This window comes from Vanacampus margaritifer, chromosome 4 (assembly GCF_051991255.1).
Source record: "Vanacampus margaritifer isolate UIUO_Vmar chromosome 4, RoL_Vmar_1.0, whole genome shotgun sequence".
Classification (NCBI taxonomy): Eukaryota; Metazoa; Chordata; class Actinopteri; order Syngnathiformes; family Syngnathidae; genus Vanacampus; species Vanacampus margaritifer.
Genome location: NC_135435.1, coordinates 2,934,531 through 2,955,405, shown reverse-complemented (window position 1 = coordinate 2,955,405; position 20,875 = coordinate 2,934,531). Strand labels below are relative to the sequence as shown.

The 20,875-nt window shown below is 39.8% G+C and overlaps 1 protein-coding gene across 4 annotated transcripts in view; it reads right to left on the bottom strand.

Moving 5' to 3' along the window:
* Positions 1-19,343, bottom strand: part of LOC144050615 (para-nitrobenzyl esterase) — a 42,585-nt gene extending 23,242 nt beyond the window's left edge. For 3 of the 4 annotated variants that reach the window (XR_013293885.1, XM_077564021.1, XM_077564024.1), the window contains exons 1-7: positions 19,218-19,310; positions 15,629-15,895; positions 14,911-15,328; positions 9,212-9,319; positions 4,160-4,356; positions 2,989-3,188; positions 2,854-2,912 (exon numbers count right to left, since the gene is read on the bottom strand). Coding sequence is in view for 3 of the 4 variants with exons in the window: in XM_077564021.1 (XP_077420147.1) it covers positions 2,854-2,912; positions 2,989-3,188; positions 4,160-4,356; positions 9,212-9,319; positions 14,911-15,328; positions 15,629-15,895; positions 19,218-19,220 (1,252 nt within the window). In the remaining variant the exon portion in view is untranslated. Of the gene's footprint in view, positions 1-2,853; positions 2,913-2,988; positions 3,189-4,159; positions 4,357-9,211; positions 9,320-14,910; positions 15,329-15,628; positions 15,900-19,217 lie in introns of all 4 variants that reach the window. The other variant, XM_077564023.1, reaches the window with a different exon arrangement.
* Between the last annotated feature and the right edge of the window lie 1,532 nt (positions 19,344-20,875).

Here is a 20,875-nt window from a genome sequence, read left to right as displayed (position 1 = left end):
CATCACAGATGCAGGTTTATAAACAGAGTGCTGATAACAATTTGGGTTGTTCTTGTCCTCTTTAGTCAGTATGATATAGCGCCCCAGTTTTCCACAAAAAACTTCAAATCGTGATTCGTTGGACATTCCATTTTAAATGACCCCTGGCCCAGAGAAACGCCTGCGCTTCTTGGTCTGCTTTAGAAATGGCTTCTTCTTTGTACTGTAGAGTTTCATCTGGCAACGGCGGCTGGCACGATGGATTGTGTTCACCAACAATGTTTTCTGGAAGTATTGCTGAGCCCTTTCTGTGATTTCCCTTACAGTTAGCATTCCTTGCTGGGGCCTAAAGATCTTGGGCATTCAGTATGATTTTTCGGCCTTCACCCTGACACAGAGATTGTTCCAGATTCTCTGAATCTGGGGATGATGTTATGCACTGTAGATGATGATTACCTCAAACTTTTTGCAATTTTTCGCTGGTAAACACCTTTCTTATATTTCTCCACTATCTTTGTGCACAACATTGGAGGAATCGGTGATTCTCTACCCATCTTCGCTTCTGAGAGGCACTGCAACTCCGAGAAACTCTTTTTATACTCCAATCAAGTTGCCAATGGACCTTATTAGTGGTAACTGGTCTTCCAGCAGTTTTTTTTTAGTGCAATTGACTTTTCCAGCCTCTGTCCCAACTTTTTTTTTAGATTTGTTGGCACCATGAAATTTACAATCAACATATGTTCCCCTAAAATGATACATTTTCTCAGTTTAAACTTTTGACCTGTCATCTATGTTCTATTCTGAGCAAAATATTTAAATTTGGCACTTCCACATAATTGCATTCAGTTTTTATTCACAATTTGTATAGTGTCCCAACTTTTTGGGAATTGTGTTTGTTACAATTATGTATTTTATTAATTTGACTGCATTGATCTTTCATTTACTTTTATTTATTTTTGTTGTTGTTTCATGTGTGTGTGAGAGTAGGTATGTATATGTTTACTTGAAATGATTGTAATGAATTTGAAAAGACCCCAGGAAGATTAGCTCCTGAAATGTGCCAGGAGTTAATGGGGCTCTTAATAAACGAAACAAAACAAAACCACATGTCGAGTAGAAAAATTGTACGTATTCGCCTCCCCCATGTTGTATTTTCTACTGAACAACCGGGAATTTATTTTGACATCCGAGTGTCCAAGTTGAGAGAACTATTTAAGTTTCAACATGGCGGAGAGCGCCGAAGAAATATTAACACTTATAAGGGCGTTAACATCCGCTAGCACAGCAGGTTGTTTTAGACTCGACACAATTACGTAGCATACACAATCACATTGTACACAAATGATTGTGTGACATCACACCCTAAGAACTTTATCATTAAGTTCTCTGATGACACAGCTATCGTCAGCTTGCTGCAGGCCGGCGGTAGCCCACTGGACTATTTCTCAGAAATAGAGAAATTTGTCCAGTGGTGTGACCGGAATCATCTTGTGCTCAATGTGGGGAAGACAGAGGAGGTGATATTTGATCCAAAAACTGTTGGTGACCACGGGCCAGTCGTCATTAAAGGCAATCACATCAGCCAGGTGGGTTCATACAGGTATCTGGGGGTCCACATTGACAACACACTCAGCTGGAGGGTACACGTTGGAAGTCTATGCTCCAAACTCCAACAGCGTCTCTATTTCCTACGCAGACCGAGGGTCTATGGAGTGCAGCAGAGGATCATGTTGTTGTTCTACCGGGCTGAATTGGAAAGTATCATCAGATACGGAATTTGTGGCCTGGTACGGCAACCTGACTGTGCAGTCAAGGTCACAGATTGCCGGTCTGGTGCGGACTGCCATGAAGATCATGGGGGTCAGGAATCATCCTTCCCTACAGATGCTTTATGAGCAGTCCGTCACCAGACTGGCACAGAAAATTGTTACTGACCCGACTCATATTCTGCATCATGAGTTCCAGCTACTGCCTTCCGGCAGGAGATTCAGGGCCCCCAGGACCAGGCTGAACCGCTACAAGAACTCATTCCTGCCGACATCCATCAAATTGCTTAATAACCGACATTAACTAAGTGGTGCAATATATATATATAGGAGTGTGTGTGTATTATTTATTTTAATTATCTCTCTCTATTCTGTTGTTTTTCTTACTGTAAACTACTGCTGCACTTCTTATTTAATTTTGATTTTATCTCTTTCTATTTTGTTGTTTTTTCCTTACTGTAAACTGCAGCTGGACGGAGTCCAGGAAAAAGTTCCCCACGGAGAAAATAAAAGTATATCGTATCGTATCGTATCGTATTGTATCGTAAGGTGTTACTTGTGAAAAATAAATTAAAGAATAACTCAACACTTAATCAACTTTTTTTTGCTGATAAACTGTATAAACTGGTGTCTACAAATGATGTCTACATGTCCTGGTCATTATTTTTACATTTTAGTACATGTTTGTTTAAAGCTTGAATTTGGGGCAAAAAACTTGTGTTTGGTGCCATCTTAAGGTTAAACACGAGACAATACGTACTACGTCACTTGTTCTGCATGGCGTAGTCGCCCCCGCCACCCACCAGCTCATTCTCGTACACGCCTCCTTAAACGGCTTTTTAGTGAGTTGCTGCTGTCAATCACAGCCAGACTATGCCCAACCCTCTCCCCATTCACAACCTAATGGTCCTCCAGGCAACACCCCCTTTGAAAGCCGATTTCAAATCTTAGTGAGGGGTGGAGCAAGAGTCTGATTTCCTGTTGAGCAATCCTTTAAAACTTTTTAAGTATCTATGGTAACTTTGTCAAACAATGTATTGCTTTCCATCTCACTATTTCATATCTACTGGCTGCATGCTCAAGCTATCTAACTGCTCAGTGGTCTTACCTGTCACAATCCACTTGTAGTCCCCCCATGTCCACATAGAGATATTTCCAGATGCTGGACTGCAGATGAAACAGTAGTTTGATCACAGTTACAATGGAGCAATGAATTATAAACAGGAACAATGTCAAACTTCACCTGAAGTCCACTTCTTGCTCTGTTGTTCCAATGACGAAAGGAACATCATTGTAGGCTCCTTTTCTTTCCCATATTTCAAAGGGTGACGCTTCAAGCACATACCCATCCACCACTGCAACAGGGCCACAGAAATTCCCCCTGGTTGGAAGGTCAGTCAGGTCATCTGCAGCCCAAGAGGGGTAGTGTTGCCATGGGATAGCCTGTCAAAACAGCAAGTAATAGTTTCATTTTTTTTTTTAAAAAGAGTGTTGAGTGATAAATGCATCTGATAATCTGTGGCTAGAGATAAATTGATTTTGAACTTCACTCCAAAAGTTATTATTACCCAAAGAGAAATCTCAACATATACTCAATCATGGCTATACGTTGATGTTATTTTATACATTCAAATATTTAAAAGAACAAAACAGATCACATTTTCTTAAAGTTGCTGAATGCAGAAAATTTTATTTTAAATTGCTCCTGCCACCTGTGGCTGAAAAATGAAACTGCACACTCCCTTCTTCACGTACACAATGCGCATATGATGTCACATCTGCAGACAGAGGGCGGGAAATTTCAACCCAATAGTCTGAAAACTATTGGCTAGAGGCTTGCAAGAGTACCCATTGTGAACAGCTAAGGACTAAGGTGTTATTCTACTAATTAGAGTCATAAATGGTCAAATAAAAAGGCTATGTAAAGATATTTTTGGGCAAAATCCATAGAACAGAAAAATAAACATCGCTAATCAATCAGATGGCCAGTGGATGTGCTAAAACTTTGACTATTTACCGATGTTTGGATCACATGATAATCTGCTATAAAGAAAGAAAGAGCACATACAGCTCAGTCGCATAAATGTGCATCTTGTTATTCAACACGACTGTACGTGTGTCCCGCTTCTGTTCGATTTCGGACACATTACCCAGAAAACAAGTCAGTATTGACCAAATTTCCCAACGAGTCCCCAGACCCCTCCCCCCAATAAAACAAAACTGCAACTTTCAGAGTGGCCTTTTACTGTGGGGAGTCTAAGGCAAACCTGTGCACTAATCATGGTGTCTAATCAGCATCTTGATATGGCACACCCGTGAGGTGGGATAGATTATCTCGGCAAAGAAGAAGTGCTCACTTTCACAGATTTAGACTGGTTTGTGAACAATATTTGAGAGAAATTGTCAATTTGTACCTGTAATATCTGTTTAACAGAGAGACTTCTCAGGCACGAAATGTCCTTGCAGCGTGTGTTGTTCAGAAAAACCAGATTGTCCGACTCAGCCTGTTCCAGCGTGGAATTGTATACGTACGAGCCACTCATATCAACTGCTGCATGGAAGAGATTCTTTGCAAGAGGCGACATCATCAGCGTCCATACAGAGGTTCCACCTTACAGAGAAGAAAAACATGTCATAACAGGCAGCCTTCATTCAGTGGAGTGTTTTTGGAGGGTAATTTACAACTACAACATAACTACTACTGAAAACTCTTCCTGTTATTTGTATTTGGTTGAATGACTTCCGGCAATTGCTTCAAGTCATTGCCTAAATGGATTCTGTTCTGTTTCACGTGACAATCAGAGTTTGCGAATCGGCAACGTCTGTGTCGACCACACATAAGGATTTTCAATGAGAAATGTAGAGACTAATTGGGCCTTCACTGACTGGTTGGAGAGAAACAGACTCAAAATAGGCTAAACTATCAATCTGGATTTATTTATTACGCTCAAAATGAAACTACATAACCTATTACTCTTCACACAGGGCTAGATGGGTTTGGATTATTTTCCCACTTAATAAATTAAATAATCATTTAGAAAATTAATTTTATATTTACTTGGGTTGTCTTTGTGAGATATTAAAATTGGCCCGATGATCCGAAGCATTTAAAGGGACAGTGTGCAATTATTTTTTTTTTTATTAATTAAAAAAATTCATTATTAATTCCAATATGTGATGTCTTTTCACAAAATCAGGTGTATGTCGATTCTTTTCTCAATTAGTTTTGAGTATGTGACAAAAATAGATCGTTTGGACAAAATGGCAATTTTGAGATTTCTCCAAAAATACCATTGGCGAATAATCCAAATATAGTTAATCATCAGTTCCAGCATATTTTTCTTTAACAAGCCTATTTCTACTTTTAATGTAATGCTTTCATTTATGCACTTAAAGCAAGTCATGTCGCGAGGGCATTAGACACTTCTTCACATGACAGCATGTCCCACAAGCGGAGTATCGAGTTGGGATTTAGCGTTAAAAAATTTTGTGGAAAATTTAAATGCCTTTTGTATAATCATGCACTCTAATAATCTAATGTAAATAATGTAACGTTTTGATCACTTGATGTCGTCATGAATGATCACATGACGTTATGATGACACATCACTTATCAGTCTGCATACGACACCATCATTTTCCACTTTATGCTCTTTTAAGTGGGATGATATATTTGCTATGAAATATAAAACCTGAAGATGAAGAGATGATGGTGAATTGCGATGGTCCTTAAGCCATCCCACCCCCATAATGCAAAGCAGTGCATATTTGGAGTGGCTTGTAAATACTATACAGTGCTGATGTACTCCTAACTTCCTTGTGTATTAATTAGTGATGCACCGAATATTCGGCCAAAAATGGCAAAAATACGCATTTTCGGCATTCGGCCGAAGTAAAATTCAAGCCGAAAGAATATGGCCGAAAGAGGATGTTGTGGTGACGCAAGCAAAAAAAAAAAAACACACACGCTGCAAGCAAGTGTCTGTTTGAATTAAACACCAAACACGGGAGTGAGTGTCTGCCTTGCTGATCGCTGGCGTTTGTGAGTACCGGCAGCCTGTGCCCACTGGAGAAAGAGAGGGTTGCTTGGTAAACTATGTCGAAAAAGAGAGCGCTGCCGAGTACCGCACTACAGGTGAGCCACTCTTTCTCCTGCAGCGCCTTCCTTTATTTCTTTGATGAGAGTCCCTCGAGCGCTTCCACTTTCTCACTTGCATTCTGGTGGCCGGGCTAAATACTTTAGCTAATGTTACCACTATTGTAAACACCACTATCTTCGGGTGAATACAGATCTGTATAGGATGCCGTGTATGACTTTGCAGTCCGTTCCTAAAGTCGATTGGCTGATGCAAAGAAATGTATTTATTTTTAAACGTTGGTGAATATGTGAATGTGCCGATTTTAAGTGAGCCGAACCGTGTCCCACTCCAAATTGCCTAGAAATGCGTCATCCGCACCGCACGCATAGCCGTGCCCACTGGTGCGAAGTACTGTACATTTACTATTAAGTGCAATTGCACCGCCAGAAAATGCTCAGTTGCTCACCCCGCATTTGGTGTTTAATGTACCATTCGCTAACATGTCTCTGACGTCTGTGGTGTGGACGCATATCAATTCATATTGTACATTTGTTAAAATGCCCGTGCTAAATAGGCCTAAATATTTTATAATAATATTATAATTGTAATTAACTATATTAAATGCAAATATAATTAAAAAATGGCATAATTTTTTTTCGCCGGTTCGGTTTTCGGCCAAGCATTTCTCATTTTTGGTTTTCGGTTTCGGTGCATCCCTAGTATTAATTACATAATACATTTAAGGGGAAAAACAACAACAAACTGTGTCAAACCATTAAAATGTCATAATTTTATTTTGTGGTCAAATTCATTTGAGATGTAATATCCATGATGATAAAATAACAGTAAACTTTCTTGTCACAGCATGGCAAATAACCTTTTAACACAACATTTTTAAATCAAATTTCCCATTGTAGAATTTGACCTTAATAAAATAAACACACACACATACTCACACATAAGTATCAAGATTCAAACGAGCAAACTTTGGCAGATGATGACCCAAAAGATTAATTGTGAGCCTAATGGGATCTTCAAAGTTGTTCAATGTTGGTGTTGTTCAATGGCCAAAATCAGCATTTTTACTCCATTTCATCAGTTGAGATGTCAAACTCCTTCAGATATTTAAGGGTTAAAATCTTGTGCGATTACCTGCTATTGGAATTGACTTTCCAGGGATCTCTCAACACTTAAGGTCCCGTTTGCTATGGACCTTTACAAGATGTACATGCCAAAAACATTTAACGTGTTTTTCTCAAAACGTGTAATTTCAACCTGCCAACATTAAAATTGCTCTAACTTTTCACTTTTTAAGGTACCACCACTTTTATTAGTAATGCACCGAATATTCGGCCACCAAAAAGCCAAAAGAATATGTCCGAAATGGGATGTTGTGGTGACGCAAGCAAAAAAAACGCTGCAAGCAAGCGTTTGTTTGAATTAAAGAGTTTCCGCCTCTCTTCTCACTGGCTTTTCATTTGTGTGAGTCCCGGGGCCATTGCGCACACCGGAAGAGAGGGGCGTCGCTTGGTGTACAACATTTAAGCAGGTCGAAAAAAGACAGAACTGCCTTGTACTGCAGTACAGGTGAGACACTCTTTCTCCTGCAGCGCCTTCCCTTTTGTTTTTTGTTTTTATAAGAGCCCCTCGAACAGTTGCACTTTTTCACCGGCATCCCGGTGGCCGTGCTAAATACTTTAGCTAACGCTAGAACTATTGCTATCAACAGTTTTAAACACGGAAACACTTAACGCTATCCGGGTGGCTACAGAACTGTACAGGACGCTGTCTGTGACTTTGCAGTCCGTTGCCGAAGCCAATTGGCTGTTGCGAACCAATGTATTTATTTATTTTTAAACGTTGGTAAATATGTGAATGTGCGGATTTTAAGTGCGCTGCACCTTGTGCCGCCGCACGCATCCGTGCCCGCCTGTGCGAACTACATTGACTATAAAGTGCAATTGCACCGTCAGAAAATGCTCAACCCTCGTTTGCTGTTTAATGTACCATTAAGCTAACATGTTTGCGGTGTGGGCACATTTCAATTTATATTGTGCTTTGTTAAAAAGCCAGTGCTAAATAAATATTTTACAATAATATTATTATTTAATTATTTATAATAAATGCAATGATAGTAAAAATTGGCATAATTCTTTTTCTGCTTTTCGGCCAAGCAATTTAAATTTTCGGTTTTCGGTCAAACATTTTCATTTCAGTGCATACGTATTATACAGTGGTACCTCGGAGTTTGAACATAATTCATTCCTGCGATGTGTTCAGAGTCTGAATTGTTCAACTTCCGAAACATTTTTTCCCATAGGAAATAATGTAAATGCAATTAATCCGTTCCCAAGCTCCAAAAACAGAAAATTCCTATTATAATTTATATTTATGTTTTTTACATTTACAGTAAAGTACAGTATTTAAACAATAAAAATACCTTACCTGTTGTGGTGTGATGGCATCAGTGGATGATAAATGTTATGTTAATGCTAGCTTTAGTTCAGTTTGTGTATTTTACATTGGGCATATTGTTAGACTACTAAGCGGTCCTTGCGTGCGTTGTTTAACGTCAGGCCCGTTGTTGAAGACCTCGTGCCAGTGTTTACAGAAGTAGTCACGGTAGTTATCACTGTGCGATAATCTCCTTCCTAATTCTACTGTGTTTCGTAGCACTGTATGTTTTTCTTTGCTGCCACTGGAACTGTTGTCTTTCTTTGGGCCCATGGCGAAAAAAATTCATGGAAAAATTAAAATGCACTTGCTCGTATGGAGCACCTCCAGAATATTCATGATCTGAAATGAGCAGTGCATCGTCTCAACTACCGCAATGTGAGCATTCGGCATTGCTCGGCTTCGCTCGGCTTCACTCGGCTACCCATTTTCAAGGTATGTTCGGCTTAGCTTGCTCAAACTCCGAGGCATTTTTTACTCAGATTTTTTGGTTGAAGTCCGAATTGTACAAGTTCCGAGACGTTCAAACTCGGAGGTTCCACTGTACATCATTTGAAACGGAGTTAAGTGTAGAATTAGAATCTGAATTTTCATTTTCGGCGATATAAGCCTGATTTTGTGAAAACGCATATATATATTAGGGGTGTTTGAAAAAATCGATTCGGCAATATATCGCGATATTACAGGGCGCAATTCTCAAATCAATTTTTAAACATACATTTTTTATGGGAATATTCAACAAAACGTCTTACTTAGGGTTAGGATTCACACATTAAGCATGGAAGAATGTTATATTAATGGAACATTAAGCCTTAATATTTTATTTCAAACATGAAACAGACGGGTTCGAAAGGGTTCCAAAAAGACAGTATAAATATTATGTTGACACTAAGATTGGTCAATGAAAACATTCTAAATGTTTTGCTTTCATACCTGAACTCTGCCCAAAGATGGTAACTTTCCCAGGATCGCCTCCAAAAACATGGATGTTTCTTTGTACCCATTTTAATGCAGAAATCTGGTCCATGAAGCCATAATTCCCTATGGAGGAAGCGGAAAGATTCTTTCCAGTGTCTCATTTCAAACCCAGAAAGAAAAGCAGCTTGAACTAAATTAAGCCACTCCTTTAAAGCTAAGAGAGAATCAGACAAAAAGTTCCCTGTCAACACTATATATAGTTTAAAAGAAACCCCAACTGTAATGACAAAATTGCTCTCTATTATTTATTTGGTTGTTAACATAACTATGAGATTCATTTTTCAAAAATCATTTCCAGTTTAATATATTTTGTAGAAACTTTATTTGGATGTACACCGCCATTGTTGTTACAGTCTCTCATTTCATTCTCTATTTAGTTGTTTACAATAGTTGTTTGCATTATTAGTGATCTTACGCCATCTAATGGTGATCATTAATAGGAATCAATTAACAGGTGCATTCACCAGCACGCCAGACAGACAGACAACTAACTTCATGAGCTCTGCGCAGCCGTTATGGAAGTTAAAATAACGCCACAGAATCAACTATTGATGAAAAGGAAGAAAAGAGACAAGCATGTCTAAGAAACATATTTAGCCCCTTGTGGAGTTCTCACTGTAGCTCCCTCAGGATGTAGCATGAAGCATGACACGAGGTTTAGCAAAATACAGGGTTGCCAAGGAATAAACCCTGTATTTTGCTAAACCTCATGTCATGCTTTATTCTACATCCTGAGAGAGCTACACATAGTGACGTAGAATGGCGGCAGGCTCTCTGCCCGAGCAATGTAAAATGTCTAAAAAGAAAGCAATGTAAGTCTCCGTAGCGTTCCTTAAGGGACAATCAAAACTCTTGAATGCGTCTGGTGAATGACGAGAGCACGGCGTACGGGAGGGTGACCCCGGGATTACACCGCATGTGTGTGCGTTGCATCTCCGCTCCGCTGCGTCTTGACTGTGTGCTCCGGACACGTCAATTTTATGGACAAAACTGACCGGCTACGCAGACAACTTCCCGCCGTGTCTCGCGTGATCGCGTGCGATACTGTGGCATTAAAAACAACGCAAACACACAGGCTGTGTCCAAATGTGCACCATACTCCCTATATAGTGCCCTACTTAGGGGTCACGCCATTTTGTAGTGGTGTCAGAATCTCCAGGGAACGGAAATTTAGGGCACTCAAAATTACCCACAATGCACTCTGAAAAGTAGTGAACATTGATGTTCACTGAACCGGGTTGAAACACAATGCATTGCGATTTGCGAGTATAAAAAAAAAAATGGTGCGAGCGACAGCGCAAGCGCGGTAATCAAATCCGATGCATTAATATATATAGTACGACAAGAATTTATTTGTTTTAGTTGAAAACATTTACAACAAAGGAAATAAAGCACAGTTTCAAAACATTTTCATTCACAATAAATAGTCGGTGATTTATGCGCCAGTGCGTTGTAAGAGTTACGGTGGTCACGTGATATGCGACGAGGAGAAAGTAGTGAGCTGGCTGTCCAAATCTCCAAACTGAATGAGGGCACTATATATTAAGCCACTATATAGTGAAGTGCTATGTAGTGAATGAGGGGTTAGGGGACAAGGGTGGACATTCGGACACAGCCACAGAAAGTGTGCTCAACAGAGGAGCAGAAAGAGAGGTGGACTTTGATTGAACTCACCTTCCACTCCCACAGCTTTTGCTATGACATTTTTAGGTTGTCGAAATATAAAGGATGTGCCGTGTCATATATAATCCCCCTCCATTATAAATCTCTCCTCGTCCATGTTCGCTGCAGTGAATTAAGCGTTAAGCATTATGACAAAATAGGATCTTTATTCTGAAAAGTAACCAGAGTTTTCATTTTGAAACTGCGTCGGTCTTCCTGTCCCGCTCAATGTGTTCTGTGCTAGTTTGCCATTTGACAGATACCGACGGATGCATCGTCCGGCAAAAATAGAAAATAGGTCTATCAGTGCAGCGGCCCCAGCCACGACGCAGCTGGTCCGTAGTCGATCCGCAGCGCACACGCAGCCGGTGTAATTTGAACAAGCTGATTGAATGGAAACGAATCGGCTGCGCCCACAGAGGAGAGCGGAGACCCAACGCACACCCATGCAGTGTATCCCGGCTTGACTCTCTCGATCGTATGTTGTTTCTTTAGGAATGCTTACCTTCTTTTCCGCTGTGCACCGGTCTTTTTCAAGAATAGATGTTTTTCTTACAAATAATTCTATTGCTGATAAAATTGGTACAAAAATACATCCTATTATTATTAGCGACCATGCACCAGTCTCCCTTACCCTACAAGTTGATTATACCTTTAAACCACCCCCGACATGGCGTTTTAACATCTCACTGCAAAATGACGCAGAGTTTGACAAAATTATAAGAAGAGAGTGGGCAGACTTTTTGGAAATAAATGACTCTCCAGACTTATCTCCATCTCTTCTCTGGGAAGCTGAGAAAGCGGTAATTAGAGGTAAAATTATATCATATTCATCTTGTAAAAAGAAACAGGATCAAATATTAGAAAAAGATTTGGAAGATAAAATTAAACAACGGATGAGTACGCAATAAACCCAAATAACCAAATATGGACTGACTTACAAAATACAAAAATACAGTTGTTATCTAAAAAGACAGAGTTTATAATACAACAATTGAGATACAACAACTTTGAATATAATAACAAATCAAGTAAATTTCTTGCAAACCAACTTCAACGCAATCGGGAAAACACAGCGGCATGATAAAAAGTCAGTTATTATATCGTTGGATGCAGAAAAAGCCTTCGACAAAGTTAACTGGTCCTTCCTATTTGTTGTTTTAAATAAATTTGGCTTTGGGAAGTCATTCATTCACTGGGTGTCAGTATTATATGATTCTCCTAAAGCTACAGTTACTACTAATGGGATTATATCTCAGAGTTTTACTCTACAGAGAGGCATAATACAGGGTTGCCCACTGTCCCCTTTATTATTTGCAATATTTATTGAGCCGCTTGCATTAGCTATTCGCCAGGAAAGAAGGATTCAAGGAATTCACTCTTGGGTAACAGAACACAAAATTAATCTATATGCCGATTATATTTTACTTTACTAAAACCTGTTATTTTGTTAGGGGAAGTATTTAACTTCATAACTAAATTCTCACATTTATCAGATTATTCTTTTAACTAGACAAAATCAACACTACTACCTATTACAGAAAAATTATGGAATCCTGCAAGCCAGGACCCACACTACTCATTTCCTATAGGCAATTTAAAATACTTAGGCATAAAAATCTCACCTAAATTAACTGATTTAATTCATTTAAACTTTATTCCACTTCTGGATAGCATTTATAGTGACTTGGAGCGCTGGAATAATCTTCCCATTTCTCTAATAGGACGAATAGCCACCATTAAAATGAAAGTTTTACCCAAAATAAATTATTTGTTCTCAATGATTCCATTTAAACCTACGTCTAACTGGTTCCAGTTGTTGGACTCGGCCGTTACAAAATTTTACTGGAAAAAAATAAAAAGCAAAGATTAGTCTATCTACTCTTCAGAAAAGTAAATCCAAAGGAGGTCTAGAGGAACCAAATTTTATGCACTACTATATAGCTAACCAGCTACAATATACTGTATCATTCTATGGGCACAACCCAACAGAGAAACTAACTGTTGGCTGGAACAAGAACAGAAGGATTGTAATAAACTCAGACTTTTAGACTTTATTTTTACATTATCTGCAAGTTAAAAGTATGATAAAGAAACTAATTCCAACACTTCGGGGTATGCTCCAACCGCCTGTTTTAGCTAAAGATATTACAAAGCTACAACAAAAAAACTCTCAAAAATATATAAGTTACTTTCGTATACTAATAAAATGTATTTACCCATCTCGAAATGGGAGACAGACTTGTCTATAGCTTCGGAATCTGACTATTGGATTCAAGTTTGTAAAAAGGTATTTAAAATGACAAAACACACAAATTTACAACTTATCCAATATAAAATTATTCATAAAACATACATGTGGTGGGCGGTTTGTGTCATGTCTGGGAAGATCTGGCTTTGGTTGAGGGCCCTGAGTGGGTTCCCGCCCTTCCGCGGGTTAACCAATCCGGGCCCTCAGCCACTTGTGCCTGGCCCCAGGTGTGACTTGTCTCCTAATTAGTGTGGGTGTATTTAATTCCCGGGTGGTGATCAGTCGGTGTGGGATCATTGCCGCTTGTCACGGTCACCCCCGGAGTTCTGGCTGTCATTTTGAGTTTTGTACCTTTTCAGTTCCTTGTTTATTTTAATACTAACCAGTACCCTGGTTAGTGTTTGTTTGTAAAATAAAGCACGCCAGTCTCGCCTGCACTCCTGCTGTGGTTCTCCTGCCTCCCTGCATTTTGGGTCCTCCACCTCACACGCCGACAGACATCACGCCGCTCCGTGACCACACTGTGACAGTTTGCGCCTCCTGCCACCGCCCCGGTTGGGAGGGGCCGCGCTGGACGCACCTCTTAACTCCTGCTGGGTTAGGCTTGGGGCACGGGCCGCGTTGGGGTGGGGGGCACTCCTGGCTCCTGGGTTTGCTCTCCGGCCGGTGGCCCCTGCTGGGCCCAGGGGTTGTGCCTTGGCGCTGCCGTGGCCTGGGGGGTTGTGCTTGCTGTCCTGGCCGGGGTCGACGGCTCCCCTCTTTGGTGGAGGTTTTCATGCATGCCAGATCCACCACACCAGCATCTACCAAAATTCAAACACAATCTGCTTCCTCTGGTTGTTGAATCGCTGGGGGCTGATGTCTGTGGATCTCAACCTTCTTCATCTATCCTTCCTTCCTTTCCTCAGTCTTTCCTTTGGTCTCTTGAGGCTCCCTAATTTGTTGGAATTTAGATGTTTCTGGGGTTGGTGAAAGATTCTGGTTGGTAACCCGGTGGGTAGTAGGTGATATCTGGTCGGTACTGGATTTCACTTTCCCTTCTTTTTCTTTAATCCTTCCTTGGGTCTCCTGACAACCTCACGACTCTAGCTGGATTCAGAAGTATTCGGTTTAGGTGAACGTTATGGGATTTTTAATAGGTTTTAGGTGAATTAATGAGTACACACTCACACGCACGCACACACACACCCGCACATGCACATACTCACGCACATACTCAAAAAAAGAAAAAGAGAAAAAAAAGAGAGCAATGATGATGACATGTCAAATCGGTAAGATTAACGAATGAACAATACTGAGCTTTCTCCAAAGACAAAACAAATTAAAAAAGGAACGCTACGAGGATTACCTTGCTTTCTTTATAGGCATTTCACATTGCTTGGCAGAGAGCCTGCCGCCATTCTACGTCACTACGCACTGAATGCGTTGCAACGTAAATAACAATGGTGGCGTACGTCCAAATAAAGTTTCTACAAAATGCATTAAACTGGCAATTATTTTTGAAAAATGAATCTTATAGTTATGTTAGTAACAACCAAATAAATAATACAGAGCAAACTTGTTATTACAGTCCGTTTTTTTTTTTAAATGTCTACTTAATTTATACATTTGTTGCTCCTTAAACCAACACAATGTAAAATAGTGAGCTGGCATATGAAATTGAAATCCTGACAAGACACATTTAAGGAATTTCTGATCGCAGTCAGAAACCTATACTTTAAATATAACAAATAAAACTAACCTGATGTGTTTTTGTGAGAACCTTCCCTTAGTATCTCCAGTGCCATGAATCCAAATGCATTGAGTCTGTAGTTGAAGCTGACATATACCATCCCAGTTTCTGCTGCAAGCTTCTCTGTGGGCGAGTAGCCTTGCTCGCCGCCACTGAACATGTGTAGGTAGCCTCCATGGATCCAGACCATGACTGGCAGCTTTGAGTCGGCCTTGAGTGTTGGTGTCCACACATTGATGAAGAGACAGTCCTCTTGGCCCATTACCTTGCCTTTACTCGATAGCGGTTGCACTTGAGGACACATGCTGCGGAAGCGGCTGGCATCGGTGACACCATGCCTACACACTGGGTCAGGAGGTGCCCAACGTAGGTTACCAACTGGCGGAGCGGCATATGGCATGCCTTTAAAGGAGTAGGCGCCATTTTTCTGCAAATTGAGGATTATATTTACATTATGAATGTATGGAGCCAAAATTGGCTTTTGAGCATATTCTGATAGAGCAAGAGTGCCATGGTTGCATTTATATTGTCCATTAAAGTTAGAATTTGTACTCGGTTGTAAGTAATCTTTATAATGACATTGTGACCTTTCCCTCAAAACTTATTCATCAGGAACTGCATAAAGATCTCCCCTTGCGGATTATATCAAGTTGGCCGCTGCTAAGTGGGCAATTACAGACCACCCCTGAATGACGAATAAAATGGTCATTAAAAATGAGGAACTCACATGTCTTCCTCTGTATTCGCCACAGTCAGTGGTCACTTGGACAAGTCTCGGTGGGAGTGTCTGTGCTACATAGCCCAGGTAAGTGGCCAGAACAAGGAGAGCGAGCACCCCAAGGCAGATGAGCAAAATGCAGCGTCTGGAAAGCACCAGGAAGGGGCTGATGTAGTGTCTGTGTCGAACATACTGCACCTCCTCTTCATCTTCTTCCTGCACCAGGTAACGGTACTCTGTCCTTTCCGGGACCTCAAATGCATCCTCATGCATCTTCTATCTAGGACAACAGACAGAAAACTCAACTGTACAATATGTAGCATTTCAGGTGATATGTACTGCACTATGGCTTACAATGGCTTAACTCATTCACTCCCAGCCATTTTCACTGAAGCCCTTTCACTCCCAGCTGTTTTACTGGATTTTGCAAGGCCCACCGAATATTGTGTTCTATTGCTATAAAAACATGAAACCGACCAAAAGAAAGATTAGTCTCTTATTTCATCAGGAAAAAAGTATATTTGTATCTCTTTTGCTGCAATTAGTATTAGAACATAGCTAAATTTCATCATTATTCACAAACCTGTTAAAAACACTGCCAAAAAGAGCTTGTTGCAACATGGCCCTGGCTGATCTCTTATACTCTGCTGCCACCTGCTGGCTGTTTTTGTAATAACCACCATTGCTTTAAGTGACTTTTTTAGGTCAGAAACTATATTAAAGTCTTCTGTATGATCTAGCATTAAAAAAAAAAACTTATTTTTTTAAACGTGTAAATATGTTTGTGGGAGTGAGGGACAAAGTATTTAAAAAAAACATATATAAGTTTTTGGGTTTGAATGAGTAATAAAGGTTAAGGGAATTGGGTTTGTGCATCAATGTCCTAGATTCAGTTAATTATCACTTGATCTGGTTTTGCAAAGTACCCACCACATGATTATAAATGCCAACTCCAGAGCGAGTCAAGTTAGCCAAGCATAGGAAATGGATGGATGGATGGGTTTATACTCTTTCCAAAAATTTAATCTTATGTGGCTAGTTCAGTTCCCAAAACAAGTCAGTCTAGATTTAGTTCACGATTGCTAACTACTTAATTTATGTGATGGCTCCAGCCTACCTGTTTAATTTGCTCGTCGCCCAAGTCATGTTGAACAAGTGGGCCACTGAAGACAACACAGGCACATTCTACTCTGACAAATGTATTTGTTATATTAAATATACGCATATAATAATGGTAATATGAATTAATGACATTATATAGTATCAATAAAATGAATATATTATCAATGAAGCATCCATCCATCCATTTTCTTAACCGCTTGTCCTCACAAGGGTCGCTGGAGGCTATCCCAGCTGGCTTCGGGCAGTAGGCAGGGTACACCCTGAACTGGTTGCCAGCCAATTTCAGGGCACACAGAGACGAACAACCATACTCACAATCACACCTATGGACAATTTTGAGTGTCCAATCAACCTGCCATGCATGTCTTTGGAATGTGGGAGGAAACCGGAGTACCCGGAGAAAACCCACGCAAGCACAGGGAGAACATGCAAACTCCATCCAGGAAGGCCGAAGCCCGGACTCGATCTCACATCCTCTGCACTGGGAGGCGGACGTGCTAACCAGTCATCCACCGTGCCGCCCATCAATAAAGCAATAAAATAATATTAAAATGTATTCATAACAATATTATATTACATTACAAACACACATACACATGTAAATAGTGGATGTCGTTCCTCCGGACCAAAGAGGAAAAGTACCATCCGGACTTTAATGGATTTATGGATATTCAAGTTCAAAAGCCAGCATCTGTGATGTATGAGGCTGTGTTAGTGCCATCGGGAACTTACACATCTGTGAAGGCACTATTAATGCTAAAAGGTACGTTCAGGTTTTGGCAAAACATATGCTGCCATCCATGCAACGTCTTTTCCACGGACACCCCTGCTTATTTCATCAAGACAATGTCAAACCACATTCTGCAGGTGTTACAACACTGAAAATGTGAGGCACATTATGAAGCGTAAAATGCGACAACGGAGACTCCGGACTGTTGAACAGCTGAAGTTGTACATTAAGCAAGAATGTGAAAGAATTATGTGTCAAGATCCGTTCCTCGAGGGCCTGACTCCTGCATGATTTTGAGGTTTCTCTACTCCAACACTCCTGATTCAATTATCAGGATCATTATCAGGCTCCTGCAGAGCTTGCTAATGAGCATTAATATGAATCAGCTGTGTTGAACGTGGGAAACCTCTAAAACATGCAGGACTCATCAACACTTAGTGTCCTCAGTTGGTAAATGTTGGTAAAAGAAAAGGTGATGTTACACATGACCCTCTCCCAGTTTTTTGGGTGGGACGCGTTACAGCCATAAAATTCAAAGTTAATGATTATTTGCTAAAAACAATCATGTTTATCAGTTTGAACATTAAATATCTTGTCTTTGTAGTGTATTTAATTAAATGTAGGTTGAACATGATTTGCCAGTCATTGTATTCTGTTTTTATGTTTAACAAATCCTAACTTCATTTAAATTGGGTGTGTAGATGGATGGATGGATGGATGGATGGATGAATGGATGGATAGATAACAGTTTTTACTGTTCATAGAGGGCAAAAAAGTTTCATAGAGGGCAAAAGAAAGTTTTAAGAAAGAAAGAAAGACTATGTGCATGGATAGCTCTGATGAGTTGTTGAAAGTAAAAACAAAATATTCATAAATGACGTAATCATCATATCTCAAAAACACAATATTTGTAAATAAATAAATACATTTTAAAAATTGTGCGTTTAGGCATACATTTACTATTACTCCACAAGGGTTCAGCAGCTTCAGGCATCGCTGTCAAATTCTTCACCAGCAAAGTATGCTACATCTATTACTCAACAAACATCATTCTTGCAAATTAGGCAAAGTATTCTTTCTCTGTTTGTCCATTGTACAAGAAGACAGCTTGTGAACTTGCATGGTGCAATCCTAATGTGGCTTGTGGCGTACACTAAAGTGATTTCCTGTGGAACTAAAAAGTGGAAATCATACTGGTAGTTACTATGAATAAACAATATCACTCTGGGATATTGTTAACAGATATTAAAACCCCTATAGTGTAACTGCACGATCATAACAGTGTCTGAGGTACAATAGTTGTTGTTTTTGATGTGCCGTGTACACTTTACAGTAAAACTTTGCCGGAAACTCGGCGAGCACAGCACTGCAAGCAACACTTGTTACGTATTTCAAAACCTCTCGGCCATGCACTCGTCAAAAGAACATAAGATTCAAATCCGGAAAATATGAAGTTACAATTGCAAATTTCCTTAACACAGGAAGTATGGGTGTGATTCAATATGTGTGACTGTGATCATTACAAAAATGTATTGAACCCTAACACGGTTGTCGTGCATATGTTCTTTATGTAAAAAATATATTGCGTAAAAAAACAACTCCGTTTCCTGCATCTATTGGATTTACTGTATGTAGTGTAAAACAGGATATTCACAGCAAAAATCTGTACCCATGTTTACAAAGTCGCGGTTTCGTTTCGTAAACATACTCAAAAATAAATTTGAATCTGCATTTTGCTTTACTTACCATGAACTGAAAAGGCAACACAAACACAAGTAAACTCCAAAAAACAGTCAAGGAAGGCTCCGCTTGAAAAGACGAAATCCAGCCATCCTCTGCTCTGATCTTTGATTGTCAACGTTTACATTCTGCATTACGGTAAGGCAACGCCAACGCGTTGCAAAAGCATATTTCAAATTAAAAGCCTCAAATAAATGTCGATGTTTTTTTTGTTGTTTTTTTTGTTGTTTTTTTTTTTGTTTTTTTTTAAACAATAAAAAAAAATCCTCTGTTATCACGCCGCCTTTCCACTTCTGGGAGATAGTTGTTTCCCTTTATACCAACAGATTTTGGAAAGATATGTCTCGTTTTAATATGGATCATATTGACTCTAATTTCAGTTTTTTTCTGGGGGGGAAAAAATGGTTTATGGAATAAAAACGATAGTTTAAAAAAGCGTGTTTTAAAATAAACTTAATAATTATTTTTAGCAAAATCTCACATACACAAATCTAAAGTTAGTCATTCAAAACCATTGTTGTCAGTTTTTGAAATTCAAACCAAACAATACATTAACTCTTTGACTGCCAGACGTTTTCAGAAACGGGATGTCGCCAGTGCCAGCCGATTTAAGCATTTTGACTGATCTTTCAAGGTCCACAGAAAATGTTGTGTTTGGACTATGGAAACACACATACTACCAAATGAAAGATTGAACTCTCATCTTTCATCAGAAAAAAAAGTTTGTTTCTACCTTATTCCGTTCTTCAGTAATCACCAATAGAAAATGTTTCGTTTCACCGAAATGCTCTGTTTTGAAACAAAAAGCGGAGAAAAAGAGCTTTTTGTGAAACAATGTTATTTCATGCACTCTAGTGAATTCTACACTTCTTTTTGTCCATGAATGATGCCACAAACACCTAAATAGTGCTTTACTTCTGTAATACACCACCACCAACAATGAAAAAGTGTTTTTGGATTGCAAAATATTTTATTTCCATTCAACAGTGTAACAATTTGACAAAACAATTTCGCAAACTATTTACAAATGTGTGCAACTGTGGTACTATTTACAATTATGTGGATGTTTCAAATACAGTTTTTCTTTTTGTAACACTGCCCTGCATGCAAGGAGAGGGAGCAGGACTTGCACAACAGATACGTTTCGATTGTCCGTTTCGCGTGCAGACGTTACACTTTCTTGACGGCCTTTTTTTCCGGGAAATAGCAAGTAGCAGACTGTACCCACTCTTCCGATGAATATGCATTGGACTTGGGGTACTCTTCGTCGTCCGATTGAACGTCCGCCTGAGCGTGCTCGGTTGTGCGCCGCGTTTTCCTTTTTTTTTTTCTTTTTTTTTTTTTTGCTCCGCGTTTTCCGGTGTTAGCATCGCTAGCCCGTGAACCTTTATGACGTCGTCATAGCCGCCGCGTCAGCGCTTCCAACTTCGGCGTCAACCTCGGAGTCACCATCATCATCATCGATGATGATCATCGTCGTCATCAATGTGCTCTTTAGCGTTGGTCGATGCCTTTCGTCTTTGAAAAAAATTCCCAAGTGTGAGCTGCTTGCAACCGGTCGCCATTGTTCACTTCCTCAGCCATCTAGCTCCGCCTCACATCTTCTACTGCCACGTCAACGCTTCCAACCTGGGAGTCACCATCATCATCATCGATGATGATCA